At 44.3% G+C, this 18,758-nt stretch overlaps 2 protein-coding genes across 2 annotated transcripts in view; both read right to left on the reverse strand.

Moving 5' to 3' along the window:
- Positions 1-10,559: 10,559 nt before the first annotated feature.
- pcna (proliferating cell nuclear antigen) lies at positions 10,560-13,657 on the reverse strand. Its single transcript, XM_080004612.1, has 6 exons — positions 13,278-13,657; positions 12,176-12,273; positions 11,997-12,064; positions 11,422-11,616; positions 11,202-11,325; positions 10,560-11,074 (listed from the first exon to the last, which is right to left on the reverse strand). Exons 1-6 carry the CDS (start codon positions 13,496-13,498, stop codon positions 11,001-11,003), a joined length of 780 nt encoding a protein of 259 aa, XP_079860738.1. The 5' UTR covers positions 13,499-13,657; the 3' UTR covers positions 10,560-11,000.
- A 1,338-nt stretch (positions 13,658-14,995) lies between these two features.
- Positions 14,996-18,758, reverse strand: part of LOC307232278 (putative aminopeptidase W07G4.4) — a 6,104-nt gene continuing 2,341 nt past the window's right edge. The window contains exons 6-16 of the mRNA XM_080003222.1: positions 18,749-18,758; positions 18,565-18,664; positions 17,910-17,985; positions 17,721-17,806; positions 17,483-17,587; positions 17,158-17,233; positions 16,937-17,055; positions 16,689-16,772; positions 16,041-16,098; positions 15,746-15,927; positions 14,996-15,518 (exon numbers count right to left, since the gene is read on the reverse strand). The exon at positions 18,749-18,758 is cut by the window's right edge and continues 118 nt beyond it. Of these exons, the coding sequence (XP_079859348.1) occupies positions 15,381-15,518; positions 15,746-15,927; positions 16,041-16,098; positions 16,689-16,772; positions 16,937-17,055; positions 17,158-17,233; positions 17,483-17,587; positions 17,721-17,806; positions 17,910-17,985; positions 18,565-18,664; positions 18,749-18,758 (1,034 nt within the window). The 3' untranslated portion in view covers positions 14,996-15,380. The remainder of the gene's footprint in view (positions 15,519-15,745; positions 15,928-16,040; positions 16,099-16,688; positions 16,773-16,936; positions 17,056-17,157; positions 17,234-17,482; positions 17,588-17,720; positions 17,807-17,909; positions 17,986-18,564; positions 18,665-18,748) is intronic.

Raw genomic sequence — 18,758 nt, forward strand, 5'->3', positions numbered from 1 at the left:
CCGGGGCAAAACTATGGATAGGATCTTGTCTTTATCATTTAATTGTGATCCTACATATTAGAGCCTCCCTTCCTGTGTGTTCTAGCAGGCGTCTCTGAAAGTGCGATACGCTTGTCAGCTCCCAGCACAATCAGCGGAGGAGGGAAGGGAGGGTCTTTAAAGAGCCGAAGAACACTGTCTCCTTCAGGAGGGAGGGAGAGAGAGAGAGAGAATGGAGATCCCCGCATGTTGGGCCTGCAGCTGGAATGATTAGGCACACAAACGCACACACACACACCCCCATACACGCACACATGCCCACACACACACGCACGCACACACACGCACGCACATGCACATGCAGCGGTGGCGTGCTCGTAATCCACTACTCAGAAGGATTTCATGTTTCTATGGTGAAGAATAGCTATTTTTAGATGTGATATAAATAGATATTTCTTTGGCTCCAACATTTATATTCATGTGTGAATCCAGGGGCTTGAAGCTGCTTAATATTAATATTATTATTAATATTATTATCTGTATTATTATTAGCAGTAGTAGTAGTCGTGGTAATAGTATTATTCCTGTTTGCATCTAATCTATCATCTGGCTCGACCCCGACGTGCAGAGCAGCGATGTTTGTCCACAACAAGTAGAGGGAGTGACAGAAAGATGATTGTTTTCTAAAATATCCGATCGTATCAACTATGATCAGAGGTTTTGCATTCTCTGATATTTTGTGGATATTTATTTTTGTTAACTCTGCAATAAATCGTTCCCCCTATAGATATTTATTTATTCATCGCAGATGTTTGTTTGGTGCCCTAGTTTCTTTTCTGAACTCCAGAGCTTTGCTGCTAATTAGGTGTTTACAGTTTTCCCATGTTTCTGTCTGTCCTTCCATCCGTCCGTCCGTCCATCTATCTATCTATCTGTCTGTCTGTATATCTGTCTATCTATCTATTTGTCTATCTTTCTGTCTGTCTGTCTGTATATATATCTGTGTGTCCGTCTGTCAGTCAGTCTGTCGCTCTGTCTGTCTGTATGTCTGTCTGTCTGTCTATCTATCTGTCTGTCTGTCTGTCTGTCAGTCTGTCTGTCTAGCTTTACTCCTCTCTCGGTGACATTGAAGTGATACTTTGGTCCAGAAATGAAAGACGTGGTATCTATTAATATCTGTGTATATATGGAAGAGAGAGTCACATTTATCCCTGAACCTTCCCACTGCTCCCCGGGACCTACGCACACAGTTTGATACAATGAACAAACGAAGTGGAGTAAACAGTGTGATTGTTGATTGTTTTCCTTTGGAGGTGTAATGAACCTCGGTGCCGGCGCTCAGGGTCGTGGCTCCAAACAGAATTCCACGTTTAAAGGCGAGAGGTTTTCGTCGCAAACCGGAGCCGTCTCTCTCCGCACGCAGCTTTGGGCGTGGACACAATAGAAAGCGAGGGACACCAGCAACTAAGCACGGGGGCGGCAGGGGGTGAGGGACGGAGCAACTTTGTAGCCGTGGAAACAGTTGCTAAGTAGCGGACGGAGGGATCCCTGGACGGAGAGGGACGAAGATGGAACTGTGATGGAGAGAGACGGAGCGCAGGGCCAAAACATTTCTAAATAGAGAGTGAGGGAGAGTGTGGACGATGCTTTGGTGAAAGGAGGAGTGTGTACACACACACGCCCGCACGCACGCACGCACGCACGCACGCACACACACACACACACACACACACACACACACACACACACACCAGTGGGTCTGTTTTGGTCCAGGGTCCAGAAGATCAGAGCACTTCAGGCTGAAATGTGCTGATGTCAGATGCCACGCGACACGCTGGTCCCATCGCTTGCCACTGTTTCAGTTTCTTTTTTGTTCCCGAACAGATTCCACCCCCCTCTCTTTCTTTTTATCCTTGCTGATGGAATCTGAGTGACAGTGTTTGGGAACAAAGAAAACGCCACATTAATATGCTAATCCACGCGGGAACGACTTCCATGCGCACGCAGGCCCAGCACAGAGAAGGACCTGATGTGATGACTGGAATACGCAACATTGCTGCTATATCAGCCCTCAAAATGTGCGTAACAATAATAATAATAATAATAATAATAATAATAATAATAATAAATATAGCTGCAGCCAGCTATACACAGGGTTCAGTTTATTCGTTTTAGGTACGTGTTACAGTTTTTTGGTTTCTGTGAAATGCATCACAATTGACTAAAATGACAAACATTGTGGAGTTATGTCCATGTTTATGTCCTATATTATATGACTTGTGGTCTTACGGTGCAGTCTCAGTGACAGTAGGTGACGTTGTGTCTCGTGTGCGTCAATGATGATGTATTTACGTAGGTTTACCCTTTTACGGAGATTTACGATAGTAGTCGAATTTACGTCGTTTTAGTGGTGACATTTTTGTTGGATTAAATTTTCGATAAGTAACGTTTCCATTAAATACAAAAAACGTTGTGGTATTTCTGTACCAGCTCCTATTTTTTTCAGACGGCTCGCTGGATCTTGAACACATCACTCAATCGTACATTTGGATGGACTCAACTTGACGTGGCTAGAGTTTTTGTGGACTACTGTTTTTCGTATTTTTCATGAATCCGGCAAAGTTTCCAAGGAGATAAAATATCAATCTAACGGATCCACAGACATTTACCAGGTAAGAAAGTACATAAATATGCAGGTAAACGCATAGATTGTAAAGTCGAACTTCAACCACAGGATGTCTGTGACATACCGGTTCAAACAAGATGTGAACTGTGTTTGTAGCTTCTGCTGTTCTTCTGTTTCAAATTGTTTTAGATTTCAAAATTCTGAGATATTTCAAAATTCAGAGGCGATCCAGCCCGATAATTTATTGCAGGCAGCAATACATGGGGTCCAGGTCGGTCGTGTTAAATGCCAATTACAGTTTTCAGTTCCGGTCGATTCTAGAGAAGCTTTGGTGGGGTGGGGGATAACATGTGTATTCTCTATTATGTGGATTATTTGTTTTCCGACAATTGCCAAGAGCTAGATCACTCATATATTGTTTTATCGTGTCCGACGAATGCCAGGATTCTGGTTTGAGAACGCTCTAAACTTGGATCCAGTATTGTGTTGAGGTCTCCTCCCAATATAATAACTGAGTCAGAGAATTGTGAGAGTTTTGAAAATATATTGTGGAAGAAATTTTGGTTGTCCTCATTGGGGCCATAAATATTAGCTATGAATTTGATGTTAACTAAAATTCCGTAAATCATTATGTAGCGCCCTTCTGGGTCTGATATTGTGATTTTATTTTGATATGGGATACTTTTATTGATCAATATAGAAACACCTCTTTTTTTGAGTTGTGTGATGCAGAAAACATCTGATTAACCCATTTAGCTTTGAGTTTGAGGTGCTCGGATGCAGTGAGGTGAGTTTCTTGCAATAGACAGAAGCTGGGGTTCATCCTGGTGAAGTGATTTAGTATTTTGCTACGTTTAGGAAGTGAGCCCAAGCCTCTCACATTCCAACGAACAAACTTAATGGGTGTCATTGAAGTTAGTTAGGGGGTGATGGCACAGTGCATCCAAGGCAATAGCTATACTACTGTGCCCATGCTTTCTCATAGATAAGTCTGAGTTTTCTTCTTTTACATCCCTTTTTACTGTCCTAGTATTGGAGGAAGTTTATAGGGATACATATCTACACAAACAAATGACAAATAGACAAAGATAAACATAGAACATTGCAGAGTTAGACATACATATTATGAGAGACGGAAAAGAGTGAGAGTGATGGGAAAAGTAGGTAGGGAGGGATTAGGGAGGTGAGATGATGAGAGAAGTAGGGAGGGGGGATTAGGAAGGTGATATGATGAGAGTGAGCAATATTTTAAATCCTGTCATAGATAGCATGCTAATTTCTACATCTCGCAGTATATAATTACCAGAATTATCAAAATACATGCATAATTATCAGAATAACCAGGGTGTGGTGGAGGAGTCTCGGAATAACAGACCGTCTATATATAGTTTATCAACAACCAGCGATACACGTTTACCCTTCTGCCGGTTCTCCTTCAGGATGGGGTACAGCACCTTCCTTCTGTCATTAATCTCCAAGGGGAATTGATTATTCATACCCAGCGTGGTTCCTTTCAGCTCCCTTCCTTTGCTTTTAACCAGCTCCTTGTGCTTGAAGTGTTCAAATTTTGGCAATGATGGAGTGGGGACGGTTCCCCATGCGGTGTCCCAGTCGGTGAACCCGGTGGAAGGTGATCTGCTTCACGGTGTGCATGGGGAGTTTCAGGGCAGTGTGGGGGAAGTCTTTCACCATGTTTTCTCGGGACTCAGTGTTGTTCTCTGTGATCCCAGAAAAGAAGAGGTTGTCCCACATACTTCTGGATTGTTTATTCAGGATAGTCTCTTTCATTATTTTATTTTATTTTTTGAAGAGCCTGGCGCACGGGCTCGTCAGCCGACCAGGAGCCAGAGCAGAACGCCATTCCTCCTGCGCCCGAAACCTTCATTATTACCAGCATTATTAATTCTTAATTAGAATTGTGGCCAGCCAGCCGTTCTGTTGTTATAATAAAAACTCTTGCCATGTTGGCGCAGCACGACACAAATGACTGTCTTCCTCCCTAAACCCTTACCTGTTGGCAGAGACTCCCACAATAATATTATGAAGTTAAGATATAATTGTCTGAATCTCATTTCGGATTTGTTCAGTGGCTGAGTGGGCTTGTTGGGAGTGCAACTCCTTTCGTCATTGTTCACGTTAATTTTGGCATTCTTGTCCTTTCTTTTTCATGTGAGTGGAGAATTTTACAATACTACCTCTTAGAACGGCCTTAGCCGTTTCCCAGAGTAAGGATGGTGATATCTCTGGACAGTCATTCAGTTCAGTGAAGAAAGTCCATTCTCTGGAGAAGAAATGGTTAAATTCTTTATCTGTCAAAATTGAGGCGCTAAACCGCCACCTGCCAGGAGTGTTCCGGTTGGTTTAATTTATGAGGTTGAAACTAATCGGACCGTGATCGGAGATTACAAAAGAATGGATTTCAGGATTAGATTGATTAGAATTTTCAGAGTTTCCATTGAACGCAGCATTGGCTCCTACAGTAGAGTCTGCATGCTACGACTGACTAAAATGCAAAACAAGGTGGGACACAACACCACATCAAAAACCGGGTTAGATGCGAAGAGAATGCGTTTATTTACAAAAAGGGCAAAAGAGATAAAATATCAGAGGAAAAGCTGGGTGTTGTGTCAGTTCGTCTCGACCCAGCGCAGATACTGCCCAAGACCGATGGAGTCGATACCACGCACCTCGCACGACGAGCCCCCCACACAGAGCGCCCCACTCCACATACTCATCTCAGTGTTCCATTGTGTTTTGTGACTGCAGAGGTTCATTCGTGTCATTCTACGACTGGGTGGTGTTTGAGGCTGTGGGTGGGTTTCCTATCACTCTGAAGTAGTGCTACATGATTATGGCTGAAATGATGATCATGATTGTTTTAGTCAATATTGTGCTTACGATTATTTATCAAGATTATGAATCCATTTTGGGGAACCAAATTATTTGATGGCACTTTGTAAATCAACAGAAAACTGCCTTCACAATAAAAATGTATTTTATAAACCTATAAATAAATAAATAAGGTAAGTGTTTTAACCGACTTGGATTGTCGAGGATACATAATTAAATAAATGATGTGTAGTGGGCGACACCAAAAACACAAAAATAATGAAAATATAAATACATCTTCCTTGTATTATGAAATTGAAATAATTCAGGAAGATTGTATACCTTCTCTGGAATGTCTATAAATGCTGACAGCGATGTTACTGGGTTTATATTTTGTAGAACTTACTCTGCTGCGTGTCAGTTATCCTAAGGAGCGTATATATTTATGATGTTTAATACACTGAGCTTTGTTTAATCCAGTTGTCTTCTGGTAATACTTAAAAAAAACCCAATTCAAACATGATGAAAGTTTATAGTAACGACTTCACGATGTCACTTTGTAACTTCGTATGGTTAATAGTTTCTATCTGATATTCGTTTAGTTAAAGTCCAGTCGCGACTATATCTGCAGGATGCATGTATTATTTACTTTTCCAAACATGGATAATTGAGATCAGACGACAAACAAGGATTGAGTAAGAGACTACACTCAGCTGAAAGTCCAGTCGGCGAACAGGTCGGGTGGTGCCAACAATGCAGTCTGCCGGAGCCGACAACGATCCACGGAGGGCCCGGTGTCCTGGCTATCTCCTCCGGTATGTTTTATGAGGGCAGACGTCAGACATATGTCACGTGACATATAATCTTGAATACATTGTATACATCTGCACGTGCCGCCATCTTAGTGAGGACCCAGTTGATGACCAATCACTAGACTGCAATGCTATCATGTGACCTGTGCAAGTTGTCACGTGTTACGCCAAAGGTAAAAAATATATTTTTACTAAATTATACCACAATAATAAAGCAATATGGATTAAACTTGGGCGACGGCATGTCGGGACTGCCCCGAATACACATTTTATTCATCTTGTCTGTGAGTGAGGCGGATCCATGACATCCATGGACTACTGACGTCAGTTTTTCATTAACAATAGCAAGATGGCAATAGCAATTGTCCCTTCGGCGCTGAACCCCGAATAAACAAAGAGATGTATCCTTAAATGTGGCAACTGCTACCCAGAATGCAATGTGCTATCAGGTGGTTGCCTGGTCTCTATTGGATGATGACTAGTACATGCCCATTTGAAAGACTTTCTAAGACAATACAATGTCACAGTTTAACAAAATGTCAGTGATTCAGTCCTGTGTCCTGCATGCCCATTCAAAATGGCGCAGCCTAGCAAAATGCAAGGACAACCTTGCAATAAAAAAATAGGCACCACCAATATTAGACCTTCAGGAGGATCGGTTGCGTCCAGGTTTCTTCGGTCAGTGATTTAGTCGAGTTTATGTGGACCGCCCGGCGTTCCGCTCGCCGCACAGTTAATTAATAGAACACGTGTCCATGTCCAAATTCCACCAAATTCGACACTGCACGTCCTTGGGTCCCCACCAATACACCCTCCACCCTGCAAGTAGATCGGATGAACTGTTGTCGAGATAATCGAAGGACATAGACATACATACAGACAGACAGACAGATAGATAGATAGCCACAGTCACAAAGTGCCCTGCTCCACCACCCCTGTTCCCCCGGCTCCACTACTCCTTCAGAAAACCTTTTTATTTTTATCTATCTCCTCCTACAGAAATAGTCTGATGTTCATCAAATTTGGACCACAGCATGTTTTGACAAACCCGAAAACAATTCCTCAGTTGTGTTTGTCGCTTCCACAGTTTGAGCACCAGGCACTTTCGGCTGGAGAATGGCTGGAAGAATAATAATAACCCGAACAAAAGCAATAGGGCTCCTGCCCCCTTCGGGCTGGATTCCTAATAATAATAACAACGATAATGTGTGATTTGGATACTGACGGAATCCCCCTGCACCGTGAGAACATCGGCGGGTGCGTTTTGCAGAGCTCCAGCCCGTCTCTCCGCCTCGTCAACAATCCAGTTCATAGTGTTGGAGTCTTTCAGCGGGAGCAGGTGAAATGTGCACGTGCACCGCCAGCCCGTCCTTGCCATGTGGGGCCTTGCTTCCACCGAGCGGGCATCAATAATCTATACTTCCTGTTCCTGCAGAGGAAGCACTAAGAGCTTATGTAAGACGGTGACAGGTCGCTGCGGTGGGATCTGAACCCAGGGACGAGACGGGAAGATAAGTTGCACGCAGAGGGAAACACACAGGCGCGCACACACGCACGCACACACACACACGGCAACGCAAACAAGTGTAAGCTTCAATTTGAACTTGACCTCTTTTTATCACCCTGTCATCTTTCCTTCACAAACTAGGCTTTTTGGGGTTTTTGTTTTTTTTTGCCAATTTGAAACCTGTTCAACAGACGTCCCAGTGTCTGTCGTCTGTCTGTTATGAGCTTCACACACAGACGGACGGACGAGCTGCTCTCAGCCTCCTCTCCCCCTCCTCCTCCTCTTTGAGCGCCTCGGCTTCACGGAGGAAGATAAAGATAGACAGAGAAAGAGAATGCCTCATCACATTCCCCCTTATCTCCCTGGCCAGTATCCCCTGCCTCCAGAAAGTAATTTAAAGGCCAGGAGGGGAGAGAGGGAGAGAGAGGGAGAGGGAGAGAGCGAGAGAGAGAGAGAGGGAGAGGGGGGCGACGGCGTTATGACTGTATAATCAAGCAGAATCCCGGATAACTTGGACTCGCGGTACATTTCATAAGAGGTCAGAGAAAGGATGCCGAGAAAGTTCCGTTTGAGTTGTACAGGAGATTCATCTGAAAGCAGACTCATCCAGTGGCCTCAGAGGCCTCATTATTTTGGGAAATGAATCCACTGCTAAAACGTTGTTTTTTTTCGAGGCAGTTCTACAGTTCAGAGAATTCAGCTGAGGTTGTATGATACGCTTATAGTGTATTAGTTTGTTACTGTATCTAGTATCACACAAACCTATATATAGCTATAATACAAATAAATATAAAATAATAAAAAATATAATTTGGAGTCACAAAATGTATTCGCTTTTATAACTTCTGACTCTGTGGCGACGCCCTTCGAAAGTGTAGAGAAGGTTGTCCCTGTCTCACAGATGGGGGAGGAATATTCCTCCCTTCCTCTTTTTTTTTTTTTTCAAGAACCAATTAATCTTCACCTCGACGGCAGCGGTTAATTATTGAGGAAGCCTTAAAAGCTTAAATTGCGACACCGTCAATTTGCTTCATCGCTCTCTCCCCCCGCGTGTCGGCTCCGGTGGGGGAAGACGGGTGTCATTTGGATTCATGAGGTGCGCCTGGCCTTGTGCGTGGCTTGCCCCGGGCGCACGGAAAACGACGGCTGTTTCAGATTCGGCATGAAAATACTACAGGTTTCAAATAAATCCTCAAATAAAAAAAAAACCTCTTCAACATCTGCTCCTACTGCATGGGCGTCGCCGCTCGGGAGTTTTGGGGATCCTCGGAGGCGTCGGGGTGGGATCACTCCGTGGCCCCCGATCCGCTCGGCCCACTCCGTCCTCCCTCGGGTCGCAGAGAAACTTTTAATGATCCAGGATGTGGCTCAGTTAGCGCCATAGTATTTTCTTCTTTAACCTTTAATTTTCTCCCCCTTGCAAATCCTCCGCACCCCACTAAGGGAGGGGGGTACTCCACTGTTTCATACCACTGTTGTAAGGAAATAATAATAAAATTACCACTTTTCCATAGCATGCATATATATATATATATATATATATATATATATATATATATAGATAGACCAGATCTTCTTTTCCTGTCATGCTCGTTCCGATCTGCTTTTACTTTATTTTTTGCTTGTAAAGTACAAACTGACACTGGCTTGCAGTTCTGAGAAAAGTGCTTCATATATAAAATTCATTATTATTATAGTTATAATTAATAAAGTCCTTGTCCACAGCCGGTGTCTCAAAATAAACATATATGGGAAGATTTAAGACCCATGATGATCCCTGTGCTGTTTCCCCAGTCATGTTAACCCCTCCAGCGTGCCACCCACTCGGGTGTCATCTTCCAGTACCCTTTTTGGCCGAGAGCCACGTAGAGTAGGAAGCCGTTGAAATGAAGGTCAACCCCGACTCAACGAAGCGAGATCATCAAGGAATTGACCGCGGTTCTCACTCAGTCTCCTCGGTGGGTTGAGGAAAACACGGCCTGTGGCAGCGTCCTGTGTGGACTCAGCGCCAGATGGCGCTGAAGGTCAGCGTGCCATCTCCAATGGTTCCGTGGTATTTGAACTGCTCAGGATTGTTCGGCTACTGTACTGGGATTTAATGGTGGGGATGGTTTTTGTCTGGAGTATACGATTATATTTCTAATTTGTTTACCATTTCTCTAAATTCAGATCTTGGAAACAGCCACTTCAGGAGCCGTCCTCTCGAAACCATAAAGACTCCCGTCCTAATAGTGTAATCTCTATAATGTAAGATATAAAGCAGATACCGCAGAAAGCATATGTAAAAACTTGGGTGAAAAATACAAAATAGAGGAAAATTTGAGACAAAATCACTTATGCCATTTACCTGACCTCTGAGCAACACAAAAATGACAACTATTTGTGTGCCGCCTGCCAGATTAAGGATTTGCAAATCCTGGATATTGGCAGTACCTGCTCTATGAAAGTGGAGCAGATAGCAAAGAGGCTGCAGATAGAGCTGTGATATTTGCCAGGAGGGATATTCAAGTAGATTGGGCTCCTCAATAATGTGAACTAATTTATTCAGCAAAATGCAGAAAAACCAGAACGTCTAACCCACTACGTCCCAGACATACTAAATACTGATGTAATCAGCACTGTTCGTAGACTAGCTGGTGGATTTAAAGAAACTGCAGATGAAAATCTCTGGCAATCAAATGTTTTCTTACAAGGCACAAAAGTAGGTAGAAGTGCTCCTCCTTGTGGCTGAGCAGGGTAGTGCACGAATGACAAACTACCAACTAGAGTAAGAATGAGAACATTACACAACACAAAGACCTTTACTTTGGAACAACTTTAATTGAGCATTTGGGCACTAAATCAGCGAATACAAAAAAAAAAGAAAAAAAAATGTGGTTGGCTGACGTGTGAGCACAGAAAGTATTTACAGACAAATATCTACAAGTGGGAATGGGTGTTCTGACCTGAATACTCCAAAGCGGGGAAGACGGGGACAACCCGGAGGGCATAGTGAACAAGTGCATGACTTTTCTCCAGGGCCAACTGGGGCGAAAGGCAGCTGCAAACAGAGCCATTAAAACACGCCTTTTGTGATGTGAGACGCCAACACTCCCAAATCGAATCTCCTCGCAAACCAAACGGACCCAGATTAACAGATGTTACGATGTTACAGCGTCTGCCGCAAAACCCCTTCGGCGCCTGCGAAAAGCGGCCTCCCAGTCACCCAGCTCTTCTGAGCTTTTTCCTTTTGTGAAAACTGTAAAATTTATGCCTCCTCGTCGATCTTGGGCGCCAGGTAGTACTTAACGTGGCCCATGTCAGCGATCTTGTACTCCACCACTAGAAAGAGACAGGACACTTGGGTTACACACAGGGTAAAGGGACGACTTAAACTACACCTATAACCTCATACACCAATCTTCTTAAAAAAAGTCTAATAGTAATAATAAATAATAACAACACTCACCAAGGGGAATATCTGCAGACATACTGAGAATGACCGTCTTGGAGAGCGGCGTTGCCTTGGTGAAGAAGTTCAGATAGTTCAGGGCAAAGATTAGCTGAACGGGCTCGTTCATCTCGATGGTCACCTGCAGGAGCAGCAGAGAAGAAGAGTGAGTTTCCAGCTCCGTGCATCCATCACGATCCCGTCCCCCCCACCTCCGAAAACAATACTAGGCTCTTACGGCCTCCTCCTCCTTGTCCACGTTGCTGGTCTGCGACAGCTTGACGTTCCCGGTGCCCAGCTCGCCGGTGGCAGAGAACTTGACTCCGTCCTTGGCGCAGGAGATCATGACGGCGTCGCCGATCTGGGAGAGGTCGCGGCAGATTCGGGCGAACTCCCCCGAGGGCATCTTGACCACACAGCTGTACTCCTGCTCCTGGAAGGACGGGCGGGCGGGGGTGGGGAACACACAGTCAGCTTCCAGTGCCCGGTGTCCTGACCAGGCTACCGGCTTTAAAAGTGCCGTCTGACTTGATCAGACTTCATTTCGTCAAGCTGACCAAGGACAGATTCTCCCCTCCCAAGGTTGTCTTCTCATTTTCTGTCAAGAGCACGACTCAATCATATCTAATTGGGGAGACTAGCCAAATTGCTGGTGAGCCACTTTGGTATATAGGAAACTAGAAGACAATAAAACTACAAATAACAAACTACAACAAACTACATTTGATCTAGAATTTTGACAAAAGCTAATGAACATATTAGAGGAAAACTTCATTGCTATGTGACTGTCCTGACTACGCCACAGATACTTACTGGAATCCCCAGTTGCTCCACATCGAGGTCCATTAGTTTCATCTCATAATCGGAGACTTTCTCTTGGTCTGCAAGACAGACAGGCGGTACAGGTGAGAACTATGCTTTAACTTGATTCATTTTGTGGACACTACAGCATGTACAAAGTACAAATACCAGGGTGGATCTTAAATACTCACTGATGGTCTCAAACACCAGGGCGAGCGTATCGGCATTGTCTTCTGCTCTGAGGGTGATGATATCTTCGTTTCCCGCACACTTGAGGATCTTTGACATGCTGAGGAGAGAAGACCATTCAGAACGACACACAACACAAACTAATAATGGAAAATACTACACAAATACATCATTGGTTACCGTTGATTGCACAACTGTCCGCGGGGGGGTGATATAGATGTTCTTATTTACATGTACAATAACCTACATCTTGATAACTGTGTTTCATTTAATTCAGGGTTATCTTTGATGAAATGTTGTAGCTTCACACACACACACACACACACACACACACACACACACACACACACACACACACACACACACACACACACACACACACAACACTTGCATTTCCGCACGGGATCAACCGGTAAATATCTTAAACAGGACTCCATTACTATAGTATAGACCATCCATCTGTGATCATCCGTCAAATCGCCCGCGTCTCTCCCGCGGCGGAAGTGGGACTTGGCGGGTTCGAGCTTTCCCGCCATCTCCTCCCCCCGAGATTTTGGCGCTTAAGTGACGTCACAGACCGTCGCTCCAACGGCGCGCGCCGAAAAGTTTCGTGCCACAACAAAGACTTTGGGGGATTTTCTCCCCGACATCGACCCGTGTGCAAAAGACACCGCACGACTAAACACGTCTTGAAAAAAAACAATATCAAATTAAATATGACAGACATAAAATACAATTGTCAAACTGATTTCATCTGGAAGTCACGTTGACTACGAGGCGTTTTGGAAAGGCATGCCCGGGCAGCTCTGGCAAGATGGCCGCTTCTTTGCAACGCGAGCTTTTATTGCACCTCGAGCATCAGATCGTTGCAAACGACCAACGGAGCCGAGGTAACATTCATATCGTCACCGCACTCCCCGATCTCTGAGTCGTTACTTGGCCGCCGTGGTCGCCTCGTCTGCTGAAGTGCAGTGTGCGGTTTGACAGGTCTGCGCCGGGTAGAGACTCCCGCTCTGGACTAAACGAACCGCGGTCTAGTTTGAATCCCACCCCCCCCCCCCCGGCCCCGCCGCCGAGCCGAGCCGAGCCGAGCACAGCACCCACCTGCTGAGGTTGACCCCCATGGCCAGGTTCCTGTCGCAGCGGTACGAGTCGAAGCCGTCGCTGCGGAGCGTGAGCTGGACCAGGGAGACGTGAGAGGAGTCCATGCTCTGGAGGGAGATGCCCGAGGAGCTGACGTCCCAGCAGGCCTCCGTGATCAGGTCCTTCAGAGCCTCCAGAACTTTCTTCAGGATGGAGCCCTGCACCAGGCGAGCCTCGAACATGGCGGCGTGCGTGCGAGCGAGTCAGTGCGTATGTGGAAGATTGAAAAGATGGCCGAGCGGGCTCCGGGTGAAGGGTGAAGTTCTCGCCGATGGACCGGGGGGTGTTCGCCGGGGACAAAGGTGGACGCGGCGCAGCTTCAACTCGACCAAGAAGAAATGCTCCGCGAGTGCGCGCCAACGTGAAGGTTTTGATGAATTACGTCATTCCGTCACTTCCGTGTCCTCAACAGCCCCTCCCCTTCCGGAATTGGTTCGCGTACGTCGCCATTTTTAAGAGGTCGAGATTATTATTATTATTATTATTATTATTATTATTATTATTAATAATAATAAATAAAACATTAAATATGTAAAAAAAAGTATATTACATTTATATTCATTTTCAGCTGACATTAATGACAAAAAAATATATATATATATATTTTTTTTTTTTAAATCCCCATTAAATTAAAGCTATTAAACCACATCAATTATAAAACGACACAAATCGTTCTCTACTTGTGGGCAAAAGCCACGACTGACCAATTTAGAAATGCAACATCAATAAAGCTCCACTGTTGGTCTTATGATTGTACACTTCAAATTGTATACTTGTTTTTTCCTCAGAATATTACAATTGTTTGTGAGGGAAATCTTGGAAAGCTCCTGCTACTCTGTGGTCAAACATATATTTTACTCACAATAAAAAGGACTGAAGTAGGCGATGATCAATTTTACAATTCAAGTACACACCCACTATATCATAACAATATCCATGTTCCTGTGAAATATTTTTGCAATTGTTTTCTTAAAGGGTTTATCAAAATAATTTTTAATTTGATCAGCAGCAACTGGATTGGTAATAGTAAAGATAGTTCAGGGGTTTACATTATGCATGAAACAATGATTCAGCTACATCAAAACCAGTAATCCACGATGGTATAACCCTGGCTTTAACTTTCTTGAACGCAAAATGACCATCGGCACTCTACTTTCCTATAACAATGATGTGCAGACACAAACTGAAATAACATCATATTGTTTTATTGATTGATTGATGAAAAGTACTTGATCTGGCTGTCACACAACCATGCCCTCAATTTAACACAGTAATACAAACATACGATAAAAAAGATGACAGTTGATTTGATGTCTATTTTTTTTTAACCCCTGAGTAGATGGGTATAGGCCACTCATGTTAAAAATGGGGACATAAGACTGAGAATTGGATGGGTCTTGTGGCACTCAGAATGTACGGTGCTCTTATAGAAGGTTTATCTGAGGTATTCTGAATCGTTTAAAAAAAAAAAAAAAAAAAAAGGGTGTTAGGCTTTCCAGCCTGCATGTTGATTGCTTAATACGTTTTGCTCTGCTGTGTGATTTAACTTCAATACAAAATTCCGTGTGGGATACGTTAATTTCACAATGGGCCACAATCACCTGCTGTAGGATTTTGTGCCCCACTGAAATGGATTTCACTAGCCCGACCTCACCTCGATCCCCAGGACCAGACACATGTTTTTGTTTTTTTCAAGTAGGAAAACGGTCCAGACACCAGCAGCTTTTAGAACACACACTTCCATGGGATTACTCTCCTTGTGAGGGGGGAGGTGAGCCCGCTCATGATCCCAGTTGAACCCAATCCTGTATCAGTTTGGAAAACATGGATACTCCTGTCTCTGTCTGTGAGAGTTGGCAGAGCCACGACTGCCTCATTACAACTTGGCTAATTAGTCTGAGCAGGTCTAGACTGGTAATGTTATTATCCGGGATTGCAATTATCCAGTTGTGCTGGAGAGTCCCCCCCTCAACTGTTTAACATACTTTCATTACAAAATCAAACAACTGACGCGGTTCTACATAGGCGTTTTACACATTTATAATCTTGGGAGAGATTGTCAGATTAGTGAGTGCCGGGAATGACATAGTTGGTTGCCATGGCAAGGATCGGAGCTCCGGTCGGAACTCCAGGGAAGGGACCGCTGGACCCAGCGATGTCGATGTGGGAGTACGGCAGAGGGTTGGTGGAGTCCACGCCGCACTGCAGCAGACAAACAAGCACAGAAAACAAAGCAGCCAAAGAGGGAGAGATGCAATTAAAAAGCTATTTTACTTGGATAATATATGAAAATCAAAGAAACAAAATATTCACTCCCCGCTTTAAGGGGGGGGGGGGATTAATTCTCCACTTTCAACACCGTTTAGTCCTGCTTTCACGAGTGCCTGAGAGACCCAGGACAGAGCCCACACTGATAAATAACTTTATACCTTGTCGAGCCCGGAGGCCATGATGAGGAAGGCTGCCGGGGTCTGATGTCCGCGGGGAGTAGCAGAGGACGGCAGATTGTTGCACTGCAGGATATCCTCGTACTCAGACTTCCCTTTATGAAACTCATAGTCCTCACGCCGAATGCTGGACACCTCGAAAACATCCCCCAAAGTTTCTCCAGCTGCACAACGGAGAGAGAGAGAGAGAGAGAGAGAGAACAGCCATGATGAATCAAGAGCAAAGAAAACAACAGGGGATTCAATGAGATTAATCTGGTGCTTTGGGGCTTAATACCTTTCTGCCACTTGGTGGCATTTCCAGAGCGATGAGCAGGTCCATTATCCATGATGATCTATGAGAAGACAGACGTAACTCAGTGGATAACACCTCATTTCTACTGTGCTCAATTGTTTACATTTTCAACTAGAAATGTGCAAAATGCACTTTTTGCTGCTGGGACTTATTCAGACTTTTTTGGTTTTACTGTTTCCAACTACAAATACGATCCATTACTTTACTTTTTATATAATAAACATATTCTGTCTAACCGGATGTAGAGTGCGAGGATAGAGAACCCATTGGCCGCTCAATTCCAGTAGCAAGTGTTTACATCTGAATCCCTTTATGATTCTGATTGAGTTAACCATCAACCAACCATGTTTTTATTTTATTAATTTTTTTTAAACCCCTGAATTGTAAAACATTTTTTTCAACCTTTATCCAGTAGGATAGAGGTCTGGCAAAGAGAGGCAACTATAAAGTTAAAAGGGGTCAAAAGAACATACGTTAGATGACTTAATGATTAACTCCCATAATGACAACCCATTTTTATTTGTGTCAAAGAAAACCTCACATTTCGTTAATATCTGACGTGTTTAATTCAACTTATGTTAGTATTTAAATTATTCTTGATCAATATAATTTTGGTGCAGCTATACTCACAGAGTAGTTAGGGCCCATTGCCCTGATCGCATGTCCAGTCAGGGTCGCTATGGTAAACAGCTGAGGAGACACCTCACGTAGAGCCTACAGAAAGGTAGAAATAAAGAAAACCTTTAGCACTTTGTACTTCAAAGGGTTGTAAAGTGACCGAGGCAGATGATAAGAATAGAAAGCATTAATATATATATACACGAGAGGGAAAGGGTTGCATAAATAAGTGAGAAGGGACTATAACTGCAGGTCGGCACCTTCTCCTTCATCTCGCAGAGCAGATCGACCATGACCATGCGTCCCTCTGCGTCGGTGTTTCCCACTCTCACCCTGCGACCGGCACGAGACACCACCAGCTCATCAGCCACATAGCAGTCTGAAACAAACACACTTCAGTGTCCCGCAGCACGGACTTTCTCGGAGCTCACTCTCAGAGAACTAATAATCAACACTAAAATCGGGATTGAATTTGACTGACCTGCACCTACACTGTTCCTCACCATGGCCATGGAACCGACCACCTTCAGATTCTTTGGCTGCAGCTTGGCGAGGATCTAACGAGACAGAGGGAAGGGGAGAAAGATGGAGTATAAATCACTACCCTTTAAGTCTTTAAAAGTGGTGAAACCATAGAGCCAGGGAGTTATATTTTCTCCCAGGGAGATTCCATTAAATCAGAAAAACAAACATATTGCTCTGATCTAGTCCCCATCAACTGCTTTTCTCACTGGATCAAATAGGACGAGTATATAAAAATGACCACAAGAGAGAAGTGTGGCGTCTGAGTGTGTGGTGATGTTCACCTGGAAGAAGCCAGCGACAGCAGCAGCTCCACACTTGTCCCTGTGCATGCCGGCCATGATGCCCCCGGCCTTGATGTCTGCTCCACCGGTGTCGTAGGTGATGCCCTGCAACAACACAGGTCCGTCCGTACACGTCATTTGCCACATCTCTTTTGTAAATAGATCTACATGTTGAAAGTGAAATCAAAGGTAGTCACAGTGACCTGCTGTAGACAAACAGTGTTTTGGGTTCCCTCACCTTGCCCACCAGCATCAGAGTGGTTTGGACGGGCCCCTCCCCGCTGTACAGCAGCTTGACGACTCTGGCCTGGTGACGAGGAACAGCTGGATGCCAATGAAACACAGAAAGACAAAAGTAAGGAAGTGTTTCTTGATATATTCCTGTTTTAATATCCGCGCGCTCGGTGATCACAGAGCATTGTCCCACCGTTGGCACAGCGGTTGACGGCGGCCAGGCAGGGGTATTCCTTCTCCAACACCTCGACTTTACTCACCACCTCCACCTAGAGCAGAACCAGCGCACAGATGTTTTCACATTTGGGAAACAACTGCAACATGTACGACCGTCTCAAAAATAACATGGGCAGTACAAAGATATACATCGATTGATTGCATTGTCGCTGTCTGGAGTGAACTGTCCATTCACACATAAATAAATATGAATAGATAATAGAAAATTTGATTGCCTAAATCAAATCCGTAGCCGTCGTTCTAGATGTTGCGTCCTGAGATACTGAACTAGTGCACATGCTCCAGCATAGACTAGATAACTGCCAACCAAAGAACCTGTCGTCCTTCCATCCTTCTGGAGTATATAATTGCTTGGCTGTGAAAGAGGCTCATTTCTAACTACAAACACTGAGTTAGAAAAACACAATCTCTTTTTATTATTGTTTTTAGATTAATAAACACAAGAAAGCATTGTGCCTCCTTTGCATTTTCCCCTTTGTTTATTCTTCAAAGCAGCTCCTTGACTTTGGCTATTGGAGCAATTTTTTCTTCCTGTTATTTGCTGGGAAACCTCCCTATAAAAAAAAAAAAAAAGGCCAAAATGTAGTTGTGTGTGTGTACAAAAAGACAACCTTCACAGGGCTGTCCCTGAAGAGCTCCTGCACATAGTCGGCCACACGAGGAGCCGCCATGCGCTCAGGGTCCGAACCACCGATGTCACGGTATACCAGTCTGAGGGAGGGAGAACAAGACAGGTGTGAGTGGAAGAGCGACACGGAGTGAAAATACATTACTCATATGGACGGACAAACTCACCTCCCACTCT

This window comes from Zeus faber, assembly GCF_960531495.2.
Source record: "Zeus faber genome assembly, chromosome: 7".
Taxonomy (NCBI): Eukaryota; Metazoa; Chordata; class Actinopteri; order Zeiformes; family Zeidae; genus Zeus; species Zeus faber.

Coding starts and splice junctions, on each gene's coding strand:
- pcna (XM_080004612.1), bottom strand. CDS start 13,498: ATGTTCGAGGCTCGCCTGGTGCAGGGCTCCATCCTGAAGAAAGTTCTG. Junction 12,274..13,277: donor ATGGGGGTCAACCTCAGCAG/GTGGGTGCTGTG, acceptor TTCTCTCCTCAG/CATGTCAAAGATCCTCAAGT. Junction 12,065..12,175: donor CCTGGTGTTTGAGACCATCA/GTGAGTATTTAA, acceptor TCTGTCTTGCAG/ACCAAGAGAAAGTCTCCGAT.